Genomic DNA, 19732 nt, shown 5'->3' on the forward strand with positions numbered 1-19732 from the left:
AAGGTAAATGCAACACAGTTTTTCTGTAATAGATAAGTGATTTCTTAAGAGAGTTGAGATACAAGCCCTGAAAGGAAAGTGAAGGGAAGCGGGCTTCTTAGCTAAAGCATTTGTACTGATACCAAGAGTCCCTGCTTTCAGAAAAAGGTTTCTGTCTGCTACTAACAGATAAAGTGAAGACTTCTCAGTTTCCCTCACTCTTGGAGGCAAATCATGCAGATGATGAGGTCAGACTCGCAGGCACCAGGTTAGGCGCTGCTCACAGAAATACTGCTTGTAAATCAATCCCAAGTCTCGGTTGTGATTTTAAGTGTTAACACTGCCTTCCAGTGATTCCAGCGCCTAAATCCTCCCAGGGAATCTAAGGATGGCATCTTGAGATGCATTGAGGCAAAAGAGATCATATTCTGAATGTAGGTGTGTTAATATTAAAGATCTCAAAAACGGTGTCAGAATGAAAGAAATTACAAACACAGACACATTTATGGAAGTCACTGATCCAGAAAGTGACAGTGAAATACAGTTGATTTGGTTGGCTAGTGATCTTGGAGGGGGTAATGGAGTGACACTATCTATCTGTAATTATATAAAGCACACAGACAAAATGCTTTGAAGTAAACAGAGAGTACATCAGAGTAAAACCCATTAAAAATGTCCCAATTCTGAGCGTTACTATGAAAAAAACTTAAAAACATTAAACTCAGCCATTACTCAATATAAAAGGAGACTCAGTTGCTATCAGTAACCAAGAGTACCTTCGACCAGGAATACCTTTGCAATGCCTTCCTAAGTAGGTCAAGATGATATCTGTCTGCCTGGAAGTCTGCACTAACAACATTATGTAAATTCATTAAGTGAACGACAAATCAAAATGTAAACTAAAGGCAAGATGTTACTTCCTAACAATATTTTTCCATTCTGAGAATAAAATTACTCTTCTGACTTCATATCTGAATTGCTCTAAGGTGCCAACAGAGAATTTTCATTTTATCTTTTCTGTGTTCTCTTCTCATCCCTCACAAAAGGAAACAGTCCTTAAATCTAGGCAACAAACATCTGGCTTTACACATTCAAATGAGTTGCATCAAAACAAACAGAATAATTCAAAGCTGACCACAAGGTCCCAATGGCTCATTTGCTCAAGTAATTAAAAAAAGATGAGCTTCACCACCAATTAACCTACTGAGTCCTAATTAGCATTAATGAGGATTTGAGATACTTGGTATAGCTTGACCCAGAATGTCCTCCTGAGTCCACTAATTGGCTAGTGGCAAAAGCAGGGCTCACAAAGAAGGGAAGGTTAAAGTGGATGCAGGTGTCTCTTAAAATTGGATCTTCCCTGAGTAAACACACACATAGCCCAGTTAAAGAAAATAAAATAACCCAAGGCCACCCTTCTCTTTTAGGTACTGAACCCCTAAGGAATACAGTTCTGTTTTGTTATGATTTACTAGGAGACAGAAAGCGCAGCCACACCATAATGGGCAAAGTCATTTAGTTGCCATTGCTCTTAACTTGCTGCCCTCTGCGTTATTCAGCATTAGGTCAGATACACCAATTATATTGCTTGGGTTTGTATCTGCTTTTCCACTTCCTCGAAAGAAGAACTGAGCAGCTGGTGAAGCCTTACCAGAGCTGCACAAATAAAACACATAAGCATTTATCCTAGCTGCTATCCCACTGCCTTAAAATCATGCAAAACCGCCACGGCAGAGGCATGGCCCTTCCATGAAAGATACCCAGCACCCATGGCTAAGCCCAGAGAGAGGGCAAGCAAGGTACATATATCCATCTCATAGAATCATAGACAACCACCTCCTGAGTCATGATATTGAGTCATCACTTTGGCAAACAACTGCATATTGGCCCAATAACATAGAGAAACAACTAAAACCCAGAGGTGTTTCTTTCTTGTCTATGACAGAACTGAGTAGCTGGGAAGAGGCTTTAAGCAGTTGACTCAGGCAAGATCCATTATCAGTCTCAGACTGCCACAACAGCAGCTGTGAGGTGTGGTGACAATTCAGGGTAGTTTGTATGTTCATGGATTCATAGGACACCAGGTTGTAAGGGACCTCAAAGGTCACCTAGTACAAACTTTGGAAGGGACCTCAAAGATCACCTAGTACAAACTTTCAGGGTAAGACTATAGTTTAAATGAGGTGGTCCAGATTCCTTGAGGAAGGGACAGAATTAGACTGTGTCTTAAAAAACCAAAACAAACCCAAACCAAACAAACCAACCCCATACCCAAAAAAAAGGGAAAAAAAACCCAAACAAAATAACCAGAAAAGCAGAACAAAACCAACCCTCCTCCTAAAAAAAAAACCCACAAACAAAAAGCACAGAAAAAAAGAATCCCCAAACAAACCCAACAAGCAAGCAACCAAAAACCACAAAACCAAACCATACAATTTCTACTTATCTGTGCTGGTGACAGAATTCCCCAGCTGCCCTTGCAAGCAGAACCTGGAAGCTGGATTTTCATTTTGTTCTCAACATCTGGTTTAATGGGAGGTGCCCCTGCCTTTGGCAGGGAGTTTAGAAATAGATGATAGAATCACAGAATCTGTGGGTAAGCCCACAGAACAAGAGAGCATGCAGCTGTTTCTCCTCTCATCTGAATTAGCTATGAACCCTCTCACCCTACTGCCTGCAGGTGCAATGCCACCATATTTTTTTTGCCTTTGCTGCAGCATTTAGCAACAGATAGACCTTCTGCAGCTTGGTTTAAAATAGAAAACTCTCTAGAACTTACACTCAAATTCTGTCCTTAACTCCAGTCTCCCTACTACTTATATATATTTTCCAATGGAGCAGCAGACAAATCCTTGTTCAGTCTCCCTTCCACTGTCACATGTGCTGTTTAACAAGTTGTTGCCTAAGAAGCCCTGACTGGCCTGTGTATTCCTTTCCTTGTGGAAGAAGTGTCTTGCAACACGTTGTCCTCACACTGTGACAGCAGCAAGGGAAGGAGAGGAAAAGAAGAGTTTTACAAAATAGCCCATGTGGCTAAACACAGGTAAAGGATCAGGAAGTTTCTGCCCCTGTCAGCCTCAGCTGTGGATTAGATGTTTAGTTTCCCTTTTTAAAGTTTAAAATTAAAACATAACACTTCATTTCTTCTATGCATTCCAAACAGTAATGTCAATGGAAGGCTGCTGTTTTGTCAATGCTTTAACTTGTTCTCTTCCAGTTTAGACATAAGTGCACAAGAATGCACAGAACAGAGTTGTTAGGGCTACGTAGTGGGCTGTGCTAGTTTGAAGCTAGCTAGAATGTTTTGGTGAGAAGAACTAGATTACAGGCTGTGAAAGGGAAACAATGGTGATGACTGCTTCACTCATAGGCTTGTTGAGAGGTATAAGAGCAAGAATCCAAACAAAGTAGTTGCTCTCTATCCGAGCTTTGAGCTGCATTTCTCTCTCACCTAACCTGATTAATCCACCTGCTTCCTGCCCGCTCCTGGACAACTCTCTGTTCTTCCTTGGGCACAAGGCAACATCTGGGGTAAGGTGGAGGGGTGGGAGAAGGTGGAAGGGCAGTTGGGAGCCCTTCCTGAGGACTCAGGTTTCTGGGAGAGGAGTTGTGTTTCTGTATTACCTTTTACCTTGTATATTTCTGTATATAACTGTATATATATTGTAAATATCTGATTGTATATGGTGCTAAGTTGTAAATATAAGCTTCAATCATTTTCCAGAGCCTGCTGAGTCTAGTCTGGGTGATTTCCAAAGTGTGTGGGGGGGTTGGGTAACACCCAAACCATCACATGGGCAAATAACAACAAATGCAGAGCTGGCACAAGGAGAGCATAAAATCAACATTCCTGCAGGCCAAGAACTGAAAAGTAAAGCATGTAAACCATCTCAAATGCAAGCGACACTAATGCAGAAGGTTCAGCAAAACTCTTGTGTTCAAACACCCAGGACAATACAAGGCTGTGGAAGAAAGGACTGACTGGCTGAGTAAGCAAATACACCTCCATTGCTTGGGCTTCAGAGACATCACAGTGAGGAATTACCATTCTACATAACTGCAAAAGTATCAACCGTAGACTTCTGCTGGCTTCTCTCCCTTGGTCCATAAAGGCGAGATGTTATTTTTGGTTATCTAGCATTGGATTGTAGGAATGTTTAACTATGAGGTCAGAGTAGGAGGTTCTTTCAACTTAAAAGGCAAACATGCATTACTGATAATGAAGCTGCAGTGTAATCAAAGGAAATCTCCAGAGCATTTCACAAGGAAGTGTCTGAGGCATATAAACAGTAAAACAAAAATCAGCATTTTCTCTGCAGAGTCAGCGTCTACACACACTGCTCCTTAATCACTCAGGATTCAGTTGAAAAAAAAGACAGACATTCAAATCCATGCTCCTTTTGCATTTTCCTTTCAACAAAAACCCAGACCCTGGCTAGAAGATCACAGGGTCACTAGGCACAAACAACAGCCAAATGAAGACAGAAGCGTGCCTGTGCCGCTTGCAGGCTGAGCGATACAAGGAATTACCTATCAGAGGTGACTCCTGCACCAAGATAGTCAGGCTTTAGGGAGCACCAAGCTCTCCAAGGAAGCTGAAAGCCTTATGACGTGCCACAGCATAACACCTGCAGGCCTTGTTAACGCAGCAGCTTCCCAAATATATGTCATACCCACAGAGGAATTCTCCTTCTGTAAGGAAGAAGCAACTTTCCCTCTTTAAGAATTGTATTTGACATTATCCAGTCAAATGTTTGTTAAATAACAAAGGTATCTGGATATGCAGACTGACTTGGAATGTACTTAAAACAGGCTTGTAATGGTGAGCTCTCCAGGCCTGCAAGGTGTAGAACTGTGCCCATCTCACAGATGACCAAGTCATTTATCCTGCCTGGATGTGAAAATGTTGAGTGTCACATAACTTCAGCAGCAGCTCCATCTAAGTCCTGTGTGGTGACTGAGGGCTAAACCAGTTTCTGCTCTTACCCATTAGTCAGAGAAGTGGATAGTACTCCCTACACCATGCCACTTCCTTCAGCTTGTTCATTACACAAACCCACAGAAAGTTGAGCTGATCCAACTGAAGAGACAGAGCAAAGGTGAGCCAATATGGCCATGGAATGGTCTGGAAAACTCTTAAGCTAACCCTGCAGCCACATCAATGGAACTCCACAGATCCATAGCCCTCATCAACGCTCTGCAGAAAGACTGCTTTTACAGCTTGTGATCTGGCCCAGTAACATGCTACTGAAACAGCAGTTTGCCTTTCTTATTACATCTTGGAAATTCAAATGCAGAACCCCAGCATGAAAGAGCTCCTGCAAGCAGCAGGTAGCAGCAGGCCCCATGTAAGGTGTGTGCAAGTCCAGCCAGCAGCAAAATCACCCTGCAATGGCAGATAGAGGACAAGGCACACTGTGAGCTTCAGCAAGCCCTGTAAGCAGCACTCAAGTTGTACATAAAGTTCTGGGACCAAATTCTCCACTCTAAGTCCACAAATTCCTCAGGTTGGTCCTTAAAGCTGTGTGGCTAAAAGCAGGGGAAAGCTTTTCTTTCTGGTGACAAGCAAGGATAATTTACATTTTATTTTGTCATCAAAACGTTCTAAGGCAGAAAAGCCAAACTTATTCCCTTGATTTCACAAACCACATGCCAAATCCATTCTAGCTTTCATTTTTGAGGCTGCTATTCCTAAATTTCTCTCCAAGACTACTGCTTTGGATAGAAAAACAGCATTACCAAGCACCTTTAAAAAACCTCATCTAAAAAAAGCAGACACTAAACATCATATGCCTCTCTGAAAAGCAATAACCCTAAGAAAGCAATAAATGAGATCTCCCCCTGCTTAGACTGCCTTCCATTTCTAAGCACTGCAAATATTAAGCATGTGTTTATGCATTTCATTACACTGAGAGAGGAGACAAATCATTGTCAGCTATCTCAAAGCAAGCTTAACACAAAGGTGAAGCCTATTTCTGGCTTTGGCCGTTAATAAAATGTGGGAACTGACTCAATTGTCTGAGAAGCAGAAAAAAATAAGTGTGGCTTGCTGCTTTTCAGCTATCCTCCTTTTGGTACCAGTGCTGTTCACTTCTTGTCCACAAGTGCCTCACTTTGCACTTAGTTTAGTGGCGGCTGCTTGGTTGTATCCTCTACAGAGGCAGGAATACAGCTGCAATTAGAACATTCTTTTCCTACTGAAGTAGTCACCTTGGAGGCTGAAGTTTTCCATGCTTGGTCTCTATTCAGAGGTGGTAGTTTTAGATATTCAGGTGGTTTGTTTTGCTGTTGCATTTTTTTATTTTATCCAAACATTCTGGTTCTAAAAAACTCCACTTAAAGACTTGGAGAAAAACATTTCTGTGTTCAAAGATTCTAAACTCCTCCTCTCAATTTTTTTCTTCCTTCTTCTTTAGAAGAAAAAAAAAAGTTGAACAGATCAAGGCAACAACAAAAACCGGTGAAGTTTGAAAGTGTCTGTATTTGGTTGATCTGAAAACCAAACAACCAACCCAATTTGCTTTTCTCTGAGCATTTGAGTATTTTGCAATTTTCCACTAAAAAAATAATATCTACCACAACTTTCTGGGTTTTTCCATCCTTGCCACATGTAGCTTAGTACTTTATTCTTTGCCACGACTCAGAGGTGTGAATGCAGGCTGTCCTGCCTGTCTTCTGAGACTGGGTTAGCCAGCAGAGGAGCAGGGGCTGACTGCTGAAGCCATTAGGCTGGAGTAGTTGTTTTGGAGCAGTTCTCCTGCTGTGCAGCCTGGAGGGAAGATTTCTTCCTCTCTCCCCTGTGGAGATGCTCGGTGCCCAACCCAGTAATTCAGGATTAAGCATCAGAGAGATTGGCCCCTTAATCAGTTTTAACTCTCATCATCTTCTGTCCTGTTCTCTCTATTCTATGATTTTAATTTACAACTTCATTTCAGCCTTTGTACAGATACTGTACCTCTGTCAACTTTGACTTTGCTGGCAGATTTGATCACAGCTCTAAATCCTCCTCCAGGTCACCAGGTTTTAACCCTATTTGTGCATTGGATCTCCCTCAAGGTTACATGATAAGCACAGTCAAGATGTCAAATAATTAATTGCACTTGAGAAAGGGCATGTCAGCTCAAACTGGTCTGTACTAGCAGCTGGGCACTTGGGTCCCCAGTACCAATGAGAGCATAACTCACGCCCTCATGCCTGTGGCCAACTTCTGATATCTTCTCTGCCCTCTGCTCCTTCCCACTTCTGCCTCACAGCCTCTCCACTCTTCAACTCTGAGCACAATTAAACCCAGTAATTTAAATAGCCTCTCACACATGGGACAGAAATACTGGAAATTAACAGTACATACTGAAATGAAATAACATGATGATTCTGTACTGATACAAGACAGGAGGGAGAGAGAAAAGACTAAGTGTAAAATAAAACAAAATCATGCATTTTCTACCTACCATATAGGAATGTGTACCATATGGAATCAAAGAATTTAAAAAAACCCACTGATATAATTTCATGTGCTTTCTGCTAGTAAAAGGAGTCTAATATCTTTTTACTAGAAAAGCTGCAAGGAAAGATCATAAATATGCCAGTCACTTTGTTGTGTATGCTGGTGGAGAAATCTCAGCTTTGCTTCCCAGAAATGGTGTGAAGAACATCTGGGGAAATTGATAAACAGACTCAAAACTCAAAACTCAAATACAACTCTCTCCTCTTCAACCTCATTTTATGTTCAGCTGCATTGAGATCACAGTCATGCCTATTTTGAGTAAATACGCTGAAGTCAACGTGGTGGTGAAACAAGAATTTGGCTCCTAACATCCAGTGCTGCTTAACCAGTTGAAAACACAAGACTGCATTTGTTTCAAGTAAGATTCATTGTGTCTGCTGATGTGAAGAGGCCTTACTGGCATGGTCTCCCTATTCAAGCAGAGGTAATCTGAAATGCATCAACGAAGAGACAAAGTGCTTTGAAATATAACGAGCCCAAGCCTCCTTCCTCTTGATCTTAACAAAGACGTTTGCCTTTAGCTTGGGAACCACGAGATCACACCCTCAGTTCACTCAGGAGTTTAAGAGAACTGTTAAGTCTGTTTTACCTTTTCTGCTTCTGCTGGCATGATGCTGAGAGCTCTGCCATTCTTGGCTCTTGCAGAGCCAAAAGCTCAAGTACAGTTTCCCACATTCTCCTCTTGCTCCTGCCCAGGGGTCCGTGGAGTGGACAAGTCTCCACGGATACCTGCATTGGCTCACCCATTACCCGTTGCATCACACAGCTCCTGAAATGAGACAGGCCTCTGCCCTCATCTGACAAGACTGAGGCTAAGATAAATAAGACATCTCGCTCTCAGGGTGAAAGCCAGGCATGCACGCCTCACTAACGCAACAGAGCTCGATTTTCTGAGAAGCACTTAAGAAAGAAAATCTCCACCAGCACATTTCCTTGTTGAAGGCAGAGGAGAGCCTGTTGGGAATTGGTGGTTTAGATGCACTGTGAAACAGTATTTGTTTTATGACATGGAAATGGAAGAAAGAGGTGGCTAGCTATCACGAGCGGGTGTCTGAAAGCAGCAAGAGGAAAAGGGCATATTGCAAAATGCTGTGCAAAAGCACACTGGAACGCTTCTTTGTCACCTGCAGCTGCATTTCACTAGCTCTGTAGTTGCCTCCCTTCAACTTTGTTGAAGACAAAGCACTGCCTCCCAGATCTCCAAATAATTTGTCCCAATACTTCAGTGATGCAGGCACTTTCCTGCAATGCCCCAGACAGGCCCTTCAACTTCTTGTAGAGCATGTAAATCATGAAAGCTACACTACACTGTTTTTCAGTATCAAATAATCTTCTAATTCTGGCCACTGACCAATTGAAAACAGAACAAGTAACAATCAAAAAATTACTCTCAAAGGGAGCTCTCTGGCAGTTCTAAGACAGAGAAACCCTCTGAAACAGGAAATCTACTGTTGCAACGAGGAGGCTGGACAGCTTTGCTTGCTCTCCATTAGCTGGCCAGTGGAGCAAGGAAGTGACATGAGTTTCCAAAGTAAAGTTTGCATTGGTCCCTAATCAGGCTTTACTCCACCTGAACTCCTGCTGACTTGAATAAGAGGTTAGATGGAATGAAAAGCAAATGAGCACTTGAAGATTCAGTCCACTATGAGCCAAGATTTAGTTGTAAACTTAAAGACACAAACCCCTCTGCAGCTGAACTCAATGCCACTTTTGAACACAAATCTGTAGAACAACTGTTTGTTTTCTTTGTGTAAATCTTGCATGTTAACATGATTAGGTCTACTGTGCAGGTGTCTCCATATGTCCATGTTTGCTTTGGCATGCAAGTTGCCCCTCTCACCTCTCCAAATTCATGTAAATTTAGTGTTAAATCCTGCCTTTTGTTTCATCAGAGTGCCAGGGAGCCTCTCTCCCTTCTGAAACCAAAGCTTGCTCACATCACAGCTGGGCTGGAGTCCAGCCCAGCACTACTGGGTGCCAGACTGGGGAGGGCAAGTGCAATTACACATCCTGCATAAGTAGTCTGGCAACTCTGGTATAGGACCCATCAACAGCCCCTTAACTGCACACTCCCTCTTCTGCTTCTTAAGCTATTTCTGGACTTGCTACTTTTCCAGATACTTCCCCCTAGCCTGATGAAATTCCCTGTTCCTAGAATCATCTGACTTTGTAATTATCCCAGCTTCCAGAAAAAGGAGATTTTTAGGCATCCAGATTCGCCATGAATGAGAATACAACCCTTTACAGCTCAAAACAATTCAAGTGATACACCCTGCAAGCATCACTCTGATGTTATTTACAAGGTTTTTGAGACCCAGCTGGAGTGCTGACACTCTTCACTGTGCTACCACCCGCCCTGCTGTTTGCCCTTAGTAAGGCAAAAATGTGCACCTGCTTTTTTGGATCAAGACAAGCAAATCAAATTTTAGAAACTGTTCAAAGGGGCTGAGATTCACAAAGATGTAATGAGTACTAGTCAAGACAATTTATCCACCTGAAAAACTGTCTAGCAGGAACACTTGGCAAAATGAAGACCCTCTTTGACAGGCTCTGTTTAGGTATCTCGCAGCACTCCTTCCCCAAGTGCAGTGAGGACTCAGGTGCTACGCTGCTCACGTTTTACAGAAATTCAGCTGAGCCACAGCAAACTGTGGGCATCCTGTTGTGCAAGCCTAGATGTACTCACTGCTCTTTGGGCTTGGTGAATTGGTTTTTGTTTAGCAAATTAGTCCCAAGCATTCAGATCTTGCACCTCATTTTTTGTCTATGGTCTAGGCAACGATCAAAGCAACTAGTTCCTCAAATGCATCTCTTATCTGTAATTGGGTGTGAGTTTTTGTTGTCTGTTTGTGAAAAACACAGAACAAAAATAGTGTCCACTATGTGGGCCGGGAAAACAGATGTGATGACAGCCAGCTTATCTTCCACAGCTGCCTGAACAAGCCAAAACCTAATGGGTATGTGCTCACGAACACTTCCAACCAACAGCTAGAAATGTTACTTGGAAGTGGACAGCTCTCCGCTTCCTATTGGAAGCGAGCAGGTTCAGGTTACTTTCCCTTGCTGCACAGCATCATGCTACCACAAATACCCCAAGAGCAATGGGATCCAGATATGCCATGAACGAGACTACAACCCTTTACAGCTCAAAACAATTCAAGTGATAGAACCTGCAAGCATCACTCTGATGTTATTTACAAGGTGTTAGAGACGGAGCTGGAGTGCTTAGAGCGCTGACACTCTTCCCTGTGCTACCTGTGAGAGACGAGCATGTATCTCACAACTCATTTCCACTAGCTTCAAGAAAGTTTTTAAAGAACGTGAATCAGAAAGACAGTAACGGCAGAATATTCCCAGTCGGCTTCTTTCTCGCCCTCACCCTTCCCCTTGGACAAGCACACGATTTTCAGCAGGTGTGAAAGAGCCAGGAGACAAACAAGAGAGATAAAAGACAGAACAACTCTGAAGAGCACTCAGGAAGCCACATCACAAGCACAGCACAGCAGCTCCTAGTAGGCAGAGGCACTCTACCATTATCTAGTTCACAGATGGACCACCCAGACAATCTGGGAGCAATTAGGAATGAGAACAAACAAATGCATGGAAAGAAGGGGGGGAGGGAGAATGGGAAAGGAGAACCAGAAGGAATTCCTTACATCATCTCCATGCAAGCGTTTCGAGAATGAAGTGAAGCTATATGGAGGAGGAATGTAGATGAAAGAGTTTGCAGTGAGAATGCAATAAAATGAAAGGCTATGAAAACATGCATTGTATGAATGAGTTACAGCACCATCATTAAATTTACAGAAAGTTAGGACAGTGTGTAAACAGAAGAAACTCATCAAAGTCTTAGAGACATACAGACACACATAAACAGATCAAATGTTAACTGTCTCTCTCTCTCTATTAACAGTATGTCACCCTGCCTCGAAGCACAGAGATTCATCAGGCAACAAGTTTGAACCACTCTCCACTGTCAGTAACTGTTCGGAAAACACAAATGCTACAAACCAACACTAATGCAACTTTATATCCTATGCATAAAGGAGAACCACAGCAACAGCTAAGGGACTCATACTACCAGATCCATGTGCCTTCAAACAGTGTTTTCTGCTGGCCTGGGTTCCACTTCTCTGGCACCTAAACCAGTCTACCAGTCAGCACCTCACAACACCAAGTTACACTGTCCTGGGAGGTTGACCTGATTTTGGTAGCAAGTGCTTTGGCTCCAACAGACTTTAATGTGACTACTCAGCTCTCTAAAAACAATGCCCACTTTTAAAATTAAATACCTGATTTCAGACATCTTTTTTTGTTTTAAACTGTGGCACAGAAGGTTGCCTTTATTGGCCAGTGCTGCAAAATTTGCCTTCTTTTTGGAACAATTTGATGTGCAGTTTGCAACTCTTGCAAGTGAGCACAATACATAAACTGTGTTTTGTAGGAACCAAGTCACAGCAGAAGGATGACTCAAAGTAAAACCTAAACATACCAAGTGTTTTGAAATGATCTTAATCAATAACACTGTGTTTACTTTGTCTTGGCTTCTGAGAAATGAACACTGGTCACTAAGGACATCTTATAAACATGTTAAAAGTTCAAACAAGCATTCAAAAAGTTTTTCACTTTACTATAGTCTTGGTAAACTCACTCCCTGATAATTTTCACTAAAAATAGGGTTTAACAACTCAAGTTCAGCTGGAAAAAAGAAGAAAAATCTATCCCCTCATCTTAGCAGCAGCTACAATATGGCAATTAGTTTACCTTAGAATAGACATCAAAGGCTCAAAGGATGACCCTGCCCTGGAAGAACAAAATCTTTTAAAAGCCCCATTCCACTCAGCTTGATAGTTTATAAGGTTTGCTAAAATCCAGTTTAATGATCATGTAGTTTCTTAGCAAGTCATGTGGTGCCATATTGTGAGTTAGTTCTAAAACCTTTTTGAACTTCAGGAGCTTTTCTGACCAGCTGATGCGGAACCATGTTCTGAGTCGGTAAATGAAACTGTTGGATGCAAAAGCCTCGGTATGATTTTCTTTGGGTTCATTCAGAAGAGACAAAAGTTCCCACACAAAATGTACTCTCTCTTTACAATGAAAGATTCAATAATAGCAATATGTTCAGGTCCATATGGTGTGGATACAAGGAAGAGGCAAAAAGAGAAATCGAGAACCCTGAAAAACAGGAGCTGCAGTGGAAAACAGCAAAAACATTTAAAAGACCCAACCCAACACACAAACAAACAATCCCTTACAGTGAGACTGGATTAGCCATTGCTTCTTTTAAGAGGATTTTTTTTTCTGGATGGTATAAAGCACAATCCTTTCAAAACTAGTCTGGCTCAGTGGTCAGGTAATAGCACTGTGTGTTACTGAGCAGCAGTTTCCAATACAGCCTCAGAACAATAATGCAGGAGAAATGAAACTGGAAGGACCCACTTCAGTAACAGGAGCAGACATATATGAAAAAGAATAACAATAAATAATATATTACAGGAAAGAAGCCTTCTTACCCTATCTTACCCAGATTTGAATAGTGAATGAAAAACAGGGAGGGGAGAGGACAAGAAAGATCTGTTTTAAACATTAACATGAACTTGCCGCACCTCTTCCCATTACTATCCCGAAGCATGGCTTTCCCCAGCTCTCTTGTCTTCGTCTCCAACTCCTGAACTTGCTCCAGCAAAGTTTTATGGTAGGTATGCTTGGCCCTGTTCCACAAGGAAAAGACAAAAAGAGACAAACAAAACAAGAAAGCCACGTGAACATTTGTTTTGCTAGAAACCCCCAGCTTTACCTCTCAGGTTAGAGGCATGCAGCTGACCCTTGAAGGAAATAAGGCATAGTGTATGCATGTCAGTTCAGGTCCACAATACCTAGGAAATATTACTTAAGAAATGAGAAATTGGAAAGCCTTTAAATTCAGCAGAGCTCGGCTGCTTCAACACACCACTCAAAATCTAACCAAGCAGCAAAGCTATAGGACTATGGAGACCTGACACTGCTGCCATGGGACTGCTCAGGACCCAGGCATTCAGACAAAAGAGCTGGGCTTCATTGAATATTCATGGTAGTAAAACATGATTCTACTCGTCTTTTGAGCTATGTGTGGCACTGCTCTGAAAACCTGAGGAGAGTCTTGGATAATAATTGCCATTCAAGCCCCTTTATTTTCATTTATTAGTCTCACATGACTTGGAAAGGCACTTCTCTCCCCACTGAGCTTTCAAAGTGACAGTAACAAGACTGGCTGTGTCCTGTTTTCTCAGCTTGAGGATTCAAAGAGTAATCCATGTATCACACATGCATCCAAAATTTGGAGAGCAGTGTCCCCCATGAAGACACTTGTGCCTTTTTTTCCCATTTCACTACTGTTCCAGTGACATTACACCTAAATTACGGACAGAATATAGTTCTCTCTGTCTTGACATGTTGAAAGCAGTAATACAAAATGCAGATCTTTCTCCAATGGGCAGTTTTCAACCAGCTTCCTCTTTGTGTTCCTTAAAGTGTCTCATGAGATTGTATTGATTTGCATGCGACTACACAATAAGCTTGACACAAGATGGAGCCAAGTCAGTTATGACACCACTTGCTTCATGGCATTAAAATAATAGTCTTCAACTCTAGAGATGGCAAAAATGTCTTTAAAGTTTTATAAAAATCTTACATGCAGATACTGTAATCTTGAACCAGTGCTGCAAAACAATGTCAAATTCCCTCCAGCAAAAAAATAGCAACCGGTGTACATGTAATTAAAATATAATGAAGATGCATTTATTTTTAACAAGCATGATTCTTATTACTCCTTCCACTGGGAATAAGAAACAAAGACCACAAAAATCTTTCCTGATGTTATTTTAGATGACTATGCCTTGATGCTAATCCGAAGTTATCCAAGTCCTCTGGTCTTTGTGTTGTTGAATTAGGCCCCAAATGTCTTCAAATAAGAAGCTAAAATGGAAACTACGTTTCAAAACACATCTGCATTTAAGAAGGAAGAAGAGAGAACGACAAAAGATGAAGCATAGCAAAACCTGGAGGCAAACAGTCTCAGGACGTACACAGAAGAGCATCCTATTAAAACAAACCACCAAAGGTCTGTGACTTGAAAGAAATGCGAACGTACTGCGAAGGGAAAAATCAGTAGCAAGGATATTTTAAAAACAAAATGTTTCAAGAATGTGAGATTACCAATAGCTGCACAGAAATTAGTCATATTGCTGTAAGTAGTTAAGCTAATGATTAATCTGGGCTCCTCTTTGAGGGAGGGAAACTACAGCCATTAAAATGAGAAAGCTTTTCAGCTATTAATTCTTATAATCTTTGCAGCTGACTTTACTATAACTTTCTAAGTAAATACAGTGAAATTTTGACCTTGAATGTCCAGAATCCTTTATAACCAGTGTTCCCTCAGACAAAAACACAGAAATCTATAAGTTATTCAATGTCTCCAAAGGTTCCATGTTTATCTTGCTACAAACTGTAAGAGATGAGGGATGCTTTTCTTTTCACTTTGAATGAATATGAATTCAAAACAGCACAATGGAGGTCAAGCAATAAAATCCAATTGGTGCAGGACAGCACGCAGAAGCATTGCACTGATGTTTCACAATGAGATGTTGTATTTGATGTTCAGCTGAAATTTGATACATAACAAAGTCAAACTCACCTTTCACTCACACACCAGGATACTAAGATCATAGACCATAAGAACAGGCAAAAGGTTATCTTTGTGTTATGGGTGGCCCTATCCTTTCCAAGCCAGGGAAGTGCATAGCTTCACTTCATTGCTTCAGGAAAATATTTAGAAGACTTGGGAGGCCAGAATATATCAGGGAAAAGCATGGTTACATTCATAAACTTTTCTCAGACATGATGACATCTCTGTTCTGCCTCACTACCCTCAAAACCATTTTAAGAGTCTTACGCTCCAGGGACTGCAATTGTGTGCAATGATGAGAAGAGCAACTTATACCTCTCTCATTTACACTGTGGAGCTGGCAAATTCAACATGCTCCTCCCTCCACGGCAGGAAAAGTATGTTAAGTTTTTGGTAATAGTTGGAAGGCTCAAGAAATTTTTTACTGTAACACTAAGTATTTAAGACACCAACTACGAATAAATTCTTGCGCTCTTGCCTGATTTTGCTGGAACGCATTCTGTGTTTTTACAGTTCTCACACAGCTCAGCTATTTCAAGACCTCCTAGCACCAGTGGCACATGCCAACTGTGAGGAAGCACTCACCTTATAAAGCTCAGCTTGTTTCAATGGTAGGACAACTGGGACTTTTACAAGGCAAAAAACAAATCCAAACCAAGCCACTGGATTCTGTTTAGTGGACCAGAGTTAACAATGTAGTATTGCAGCCAAGTATTAATAAGCTTCCTTCTCATTTTAAAGTTTTCCACATTTCCCTGATTCACTTTTAATGGAAAAAAAAAGTAAATAACACTGGATCTGCAGAGAACATGGGAAATAAGTGGTGCACTGACAACTGTAGCCAGTGTAACAAAAGGGACATGTAAAAGTAGCTTTCTTGCAGCATTAAATGTTTTGATAACGAATGCAGCACAACAGTTTGGAAACAAGGATTTGCATGAGTTGGAAACACTTTCTTATCCCTTTTAATCTTCTTCCAGACAAAAGCTGTGTACTGTATTTATGGCTTCCCGGCAGTATTTTGTACTGAAATTAGGCATGTACCTTCTGGGTCACATGGAAGCACATTCTGTGGACATATGCTTTGTGTCCAAAAGAAACTGAAAGGGATAAATTCCATGATCAGAAGAAGTCAGAGATGTTTGAATTTTACGGCCAAAAGCAGATTCTGCTGATTTACAGACAGCAATGTGCTGTAACCACTGCTGTATAAATCTGCCAGCTGATTTCCCGAGACCTTGGGCTCAAGTTTTGGATGGCAAGCCTCTTGGAAAGGAAACAGACCTTTATTCCTTCCACACAGCAGTGCCAATATCTGTATCATTTCATTTAAAGTAGTTAAAATGTTAATGGTGTCAAATTTTCAGTGACGGATAAAAAACAAATAAAAGGGAAGGAGGGAGGGAAGGAGGGAGGGAAGGAGGGAGGGAAGGAGGGAGGGAAGGAGGGAGGGAAGGAGGGAGGGAAGGAGGGAGGGAAGGAGGGAGGGAAGGAGGGAGGAGTGGAGGGAAGAGAGGGAGGGAGGTGGGGAGAAAGGGAGGGAAGGAGGGAGGGAGGGAGGGAGGGAGGGAGGGAGGGAGGGAGGGAGGGAGGGAGGGAGGGAGGGAGGGAGGGAGGGAGGGAAGGAGGGAAGGAGGGAAGGAAGGAGGGAAGGAAGGAGGGAAGGAAGGAGGGAAGGAAGGAGGGAAGGAAGGAGGGAAGGAAGGAGGGAAGGAAGGAGGGAAGGAAGGAGGGAAGGAAGGAGGGAAGGAAGGAGGTAAGGAAGGAGGGAAGGAAGGAGGGAAGGAAGGAGGGAAGGAAGGAGGGAAGGAAGGAGGGAAGGAAGGAGGGAAGGAAGGAGGGAAGGAAGGAGGGAAGGAAGGAGGGAAGGAAGGAGGGAAGGAAGGAGGGAAGGAAGGAGGGAAGGAAGGAGGGAAGGAAGGAGGGAAGGAAGGAGGGAAGGAAGGAGGGAAGGAAGGAGGGAAGGAAGGAGGGAAGGAAGGAGGGAAGGAAGGAGGGAAGGAAGGAGGGAAGGAAGGAGGGAAGGAAGGAGGGAAGGAAGGAGGGAAGGAAGGAGGGAAGGAAGGAGGGAAGGAAGGAGGGAAGGAAGGAGGGAAGGAAGGAGGGAAGGAAGGAGGGAAGGAAGGAGGGAAGGAAGGAGGGAAGGAAGGAGGGAAGGAAGGAGGGAAGGAAGGAGGGAAGGAAGGAGGGAAGGAAGGAGGGAAGGAAGGAGGGAAGGAAGGAGGGAAGGAAGGAGGGAAGGAAGGAGGGAAGGAAGGAGGGAAGGAAGGAGGGAAAGAAGGAGGGAAAGAAGGAGGGAAGGAAGGAAGGAAGGAAGGAAGGAAGGAAGGAAGGAAGGAAGGAAGGAAGGAAGGAAGGAAGGAAGGAAGGAAGGAAGGAAGGAAGGAAGGAAGGAAGGAAGGAAGGAAGGAAGGAAGGAAGGAAAGAAGGAAGGAAGGAAAGAAGGAAGGAAAGAAAGAAGGAAGGAAAGAAGGAAGGAAAGAAAGAAGGAAAGAAAGTCCTGCTGAGGAGGGATTTTTCACTCAATGTTCATAGAGGTGTCCCATTTAAAATCTGCTGGGAAAATATTCAGCCTATCAATCGTATATGTTTGTCTTGAGAGCTTCACAATCTCTGTACATGCTTGAACTGAACCACTGAAAGGATTATGTTGCTGAGATTTCTCCAGGAAATAGCAAGGGCTGAGTCAGTAACAGTTTTAAATGAGTAATAGAGGAGGATGACCCTGTCTTGGTCTGGCCTGTTTTGCAATTCTTCAGTCATTTTTGCCAAGAACTGATAAGAACAGAGGATAACTTCAGGACATTCAATTACCATGAAAACATTTGAAAAACTACAGAATAATCTTGTATGCCTAAATATGTATTTGATCCCTGATGCTGCAGACAGCTGAGCTCCTCTTTAGCTTTAATCACAAAAGCAGCCCTACTGACTTCTAAGAAGGTAATTTTAAATAATACCTGACACAGGAGCAGGGCTCGTTACGCTAAATGAATTTAAAGGGTTTTCTTCAGAGCTTTAAAATGCAAGTCACAGACAAAGTACCTAAATGTAAACATTTTGACCTCACCTTTACAAAAATAAATTTCAATTGTAAAAGTAACAAAACCCCCTCTGGCTAAGCTGTCAGCCCATGGCTTGGATGGCAACACTCTGTGCTGGGTTAGGAACTGGCTGGAGGGCCAGACCCAGAGAGTGGTGGTGAATGGTGCCACATCCAGCTGGCAGCCAGTCACTAGTGGTGTCCCTCAGGGATCAGTGCTGGGCCCCATCCTCTTTAACATCTTCATAGATGACCTGGATGAGGGCATGGAGTCAGTCATCAGCAAGTTTGCAGATGACACCAAGCAGGGGGCAGATGTGACTGGGTTGGAGGGCAGAAGGGCTCTGCAGTGGGACCTTGACCGCCTGGACAGATGGGCAGAGTCCAATGGGATGGGGTTCAATAGGTCCAAGTGCAGGGTGCTGCACTTTGGCCACAACAACCCCATGCAGAGATACAGGCTGGGGTCGGAGTGGCTGGAGAGCAGCCAGAGCAGTGTGCCCAGGTGGCCAAGAGAGCCAGTGGCATCCTGGCCTGCATCAAGAATGGTGTGGTCAGCAGGAGCAGGGAGGTCATTCTGCCCCTGTACTCTGCACTGGTTAGACCACACCTTGAGTCCTGTGTTCAGTTCTGGGCCCCCCAGTTTAGGAGGGACATTGAGATGCTTGAGCGTGTCCAGAGAAGGGCGACGAGGCTGGTGAGAGGCCTTGAGCACAGCCCTACGAGGAGAGGCTGAGGGAGCTGAGATTGTTTAGCCTGGAGAAGAGGAGGCTCAGGGGTGACCTTATTGCTGTCTACAACTACCTGAGGGGTGGTTGTGACCAGGGGGAGGTTGCTCTCTTCTCTCAGGTGGCCAGCACCAGAACAAGAGGACACAGCCTCAGGCTGCGCCAGGGGAAATTTAGGCTGGAGGTGAGGAGAAAGTTCTTCACTGAGAGAGTCATTGGACACTGGAATGGGCTGCCTGGGGAGGTGGTGGAGTCGCCGTCCCTGGGGCAGTTCAAGGCAGGATTGGACGTGGCACTTGGTGCCATGGTCTAGCCTTGAGCTCTGTGGTAAAGGGTTGGACTTGATGATCTGTGAGGTCTCTTCCAACCCTGATGATACTGTGATACTGTGATATTAGACTATTCAATCATAATAAGGCACACCTTCATTACTCAGACAAAGCTGCCTCCCTCAAATTCAGGACTAACTTCACTCTCTCACGCTGCTGGTTGCATTGGCAGGTGAGAAATCACTTCCATTTCACTTTGCTGAGTGGTTTTCCAAAGGAGTACCACCATGTTGCACTTACTGAAAGGCTCTGTAGTTCTATGCATATCAAAACTGGTGTGGTCAGCTGTAGCCATTTGAGCTAGATTTCTAGCTCAGACATTAAAATAAATTAGGAACAGAGAAACTTAGACACTGATTGTGAAGTGGAAAAGTAGTGGAGTCTGAGAGAAGATGTGAACATGCCAGGGATATGCCATAAAACGGCAACAATGGATATGCTAACATTATTTCACTGGAGCATAAAAAATTTTCTGTTGGGAAGCAT

The 19732-nt window shown here is 43.0% G+C and overlaps 1 protein-coding gene across 3 annotated transcripts in view; it reads right to left on the reverse strand.

Annotated features, from left to right (window-relative positions):
* Nucleotides 1–19732, reverse strand: part of ATP8A2 (ATPase phospholipid transporting 8A2) — a 377320-nt gene that overhangs the window by 20128 nt on the left and 337460 nt on the right. For all 3 annotated transcript variants that reach the window (XM_064172175.1, XM_064172155.1, XM_064172165.1), the window contains one exon: nucleotides 13090–13194. In XM_064172175.1, coding sequence (XP_064028245.1) covers nucleotides 13090–13194 — 105 coding nt within the window. The remainder of the gene's footprint in view (nucleotides 1–13089; nucleotides 13195–19732) is intronic.

This window comes from Pogoniulus pusillus, chromosome 3, assembly GCF_015220805.1.
Source record: "Pogoniulus pusillus isolate bPogPus1 chromosome 3, bPogPus1.pri, whole genome shotgun sequence".
NCBI classification, from domain to species: domain Eukaryota; kingdom Metazoa; phylum Chordata; class Aves; order Piciformes; family Lybiidae; genus Pogoniulus; species Pogoniulus pusillus.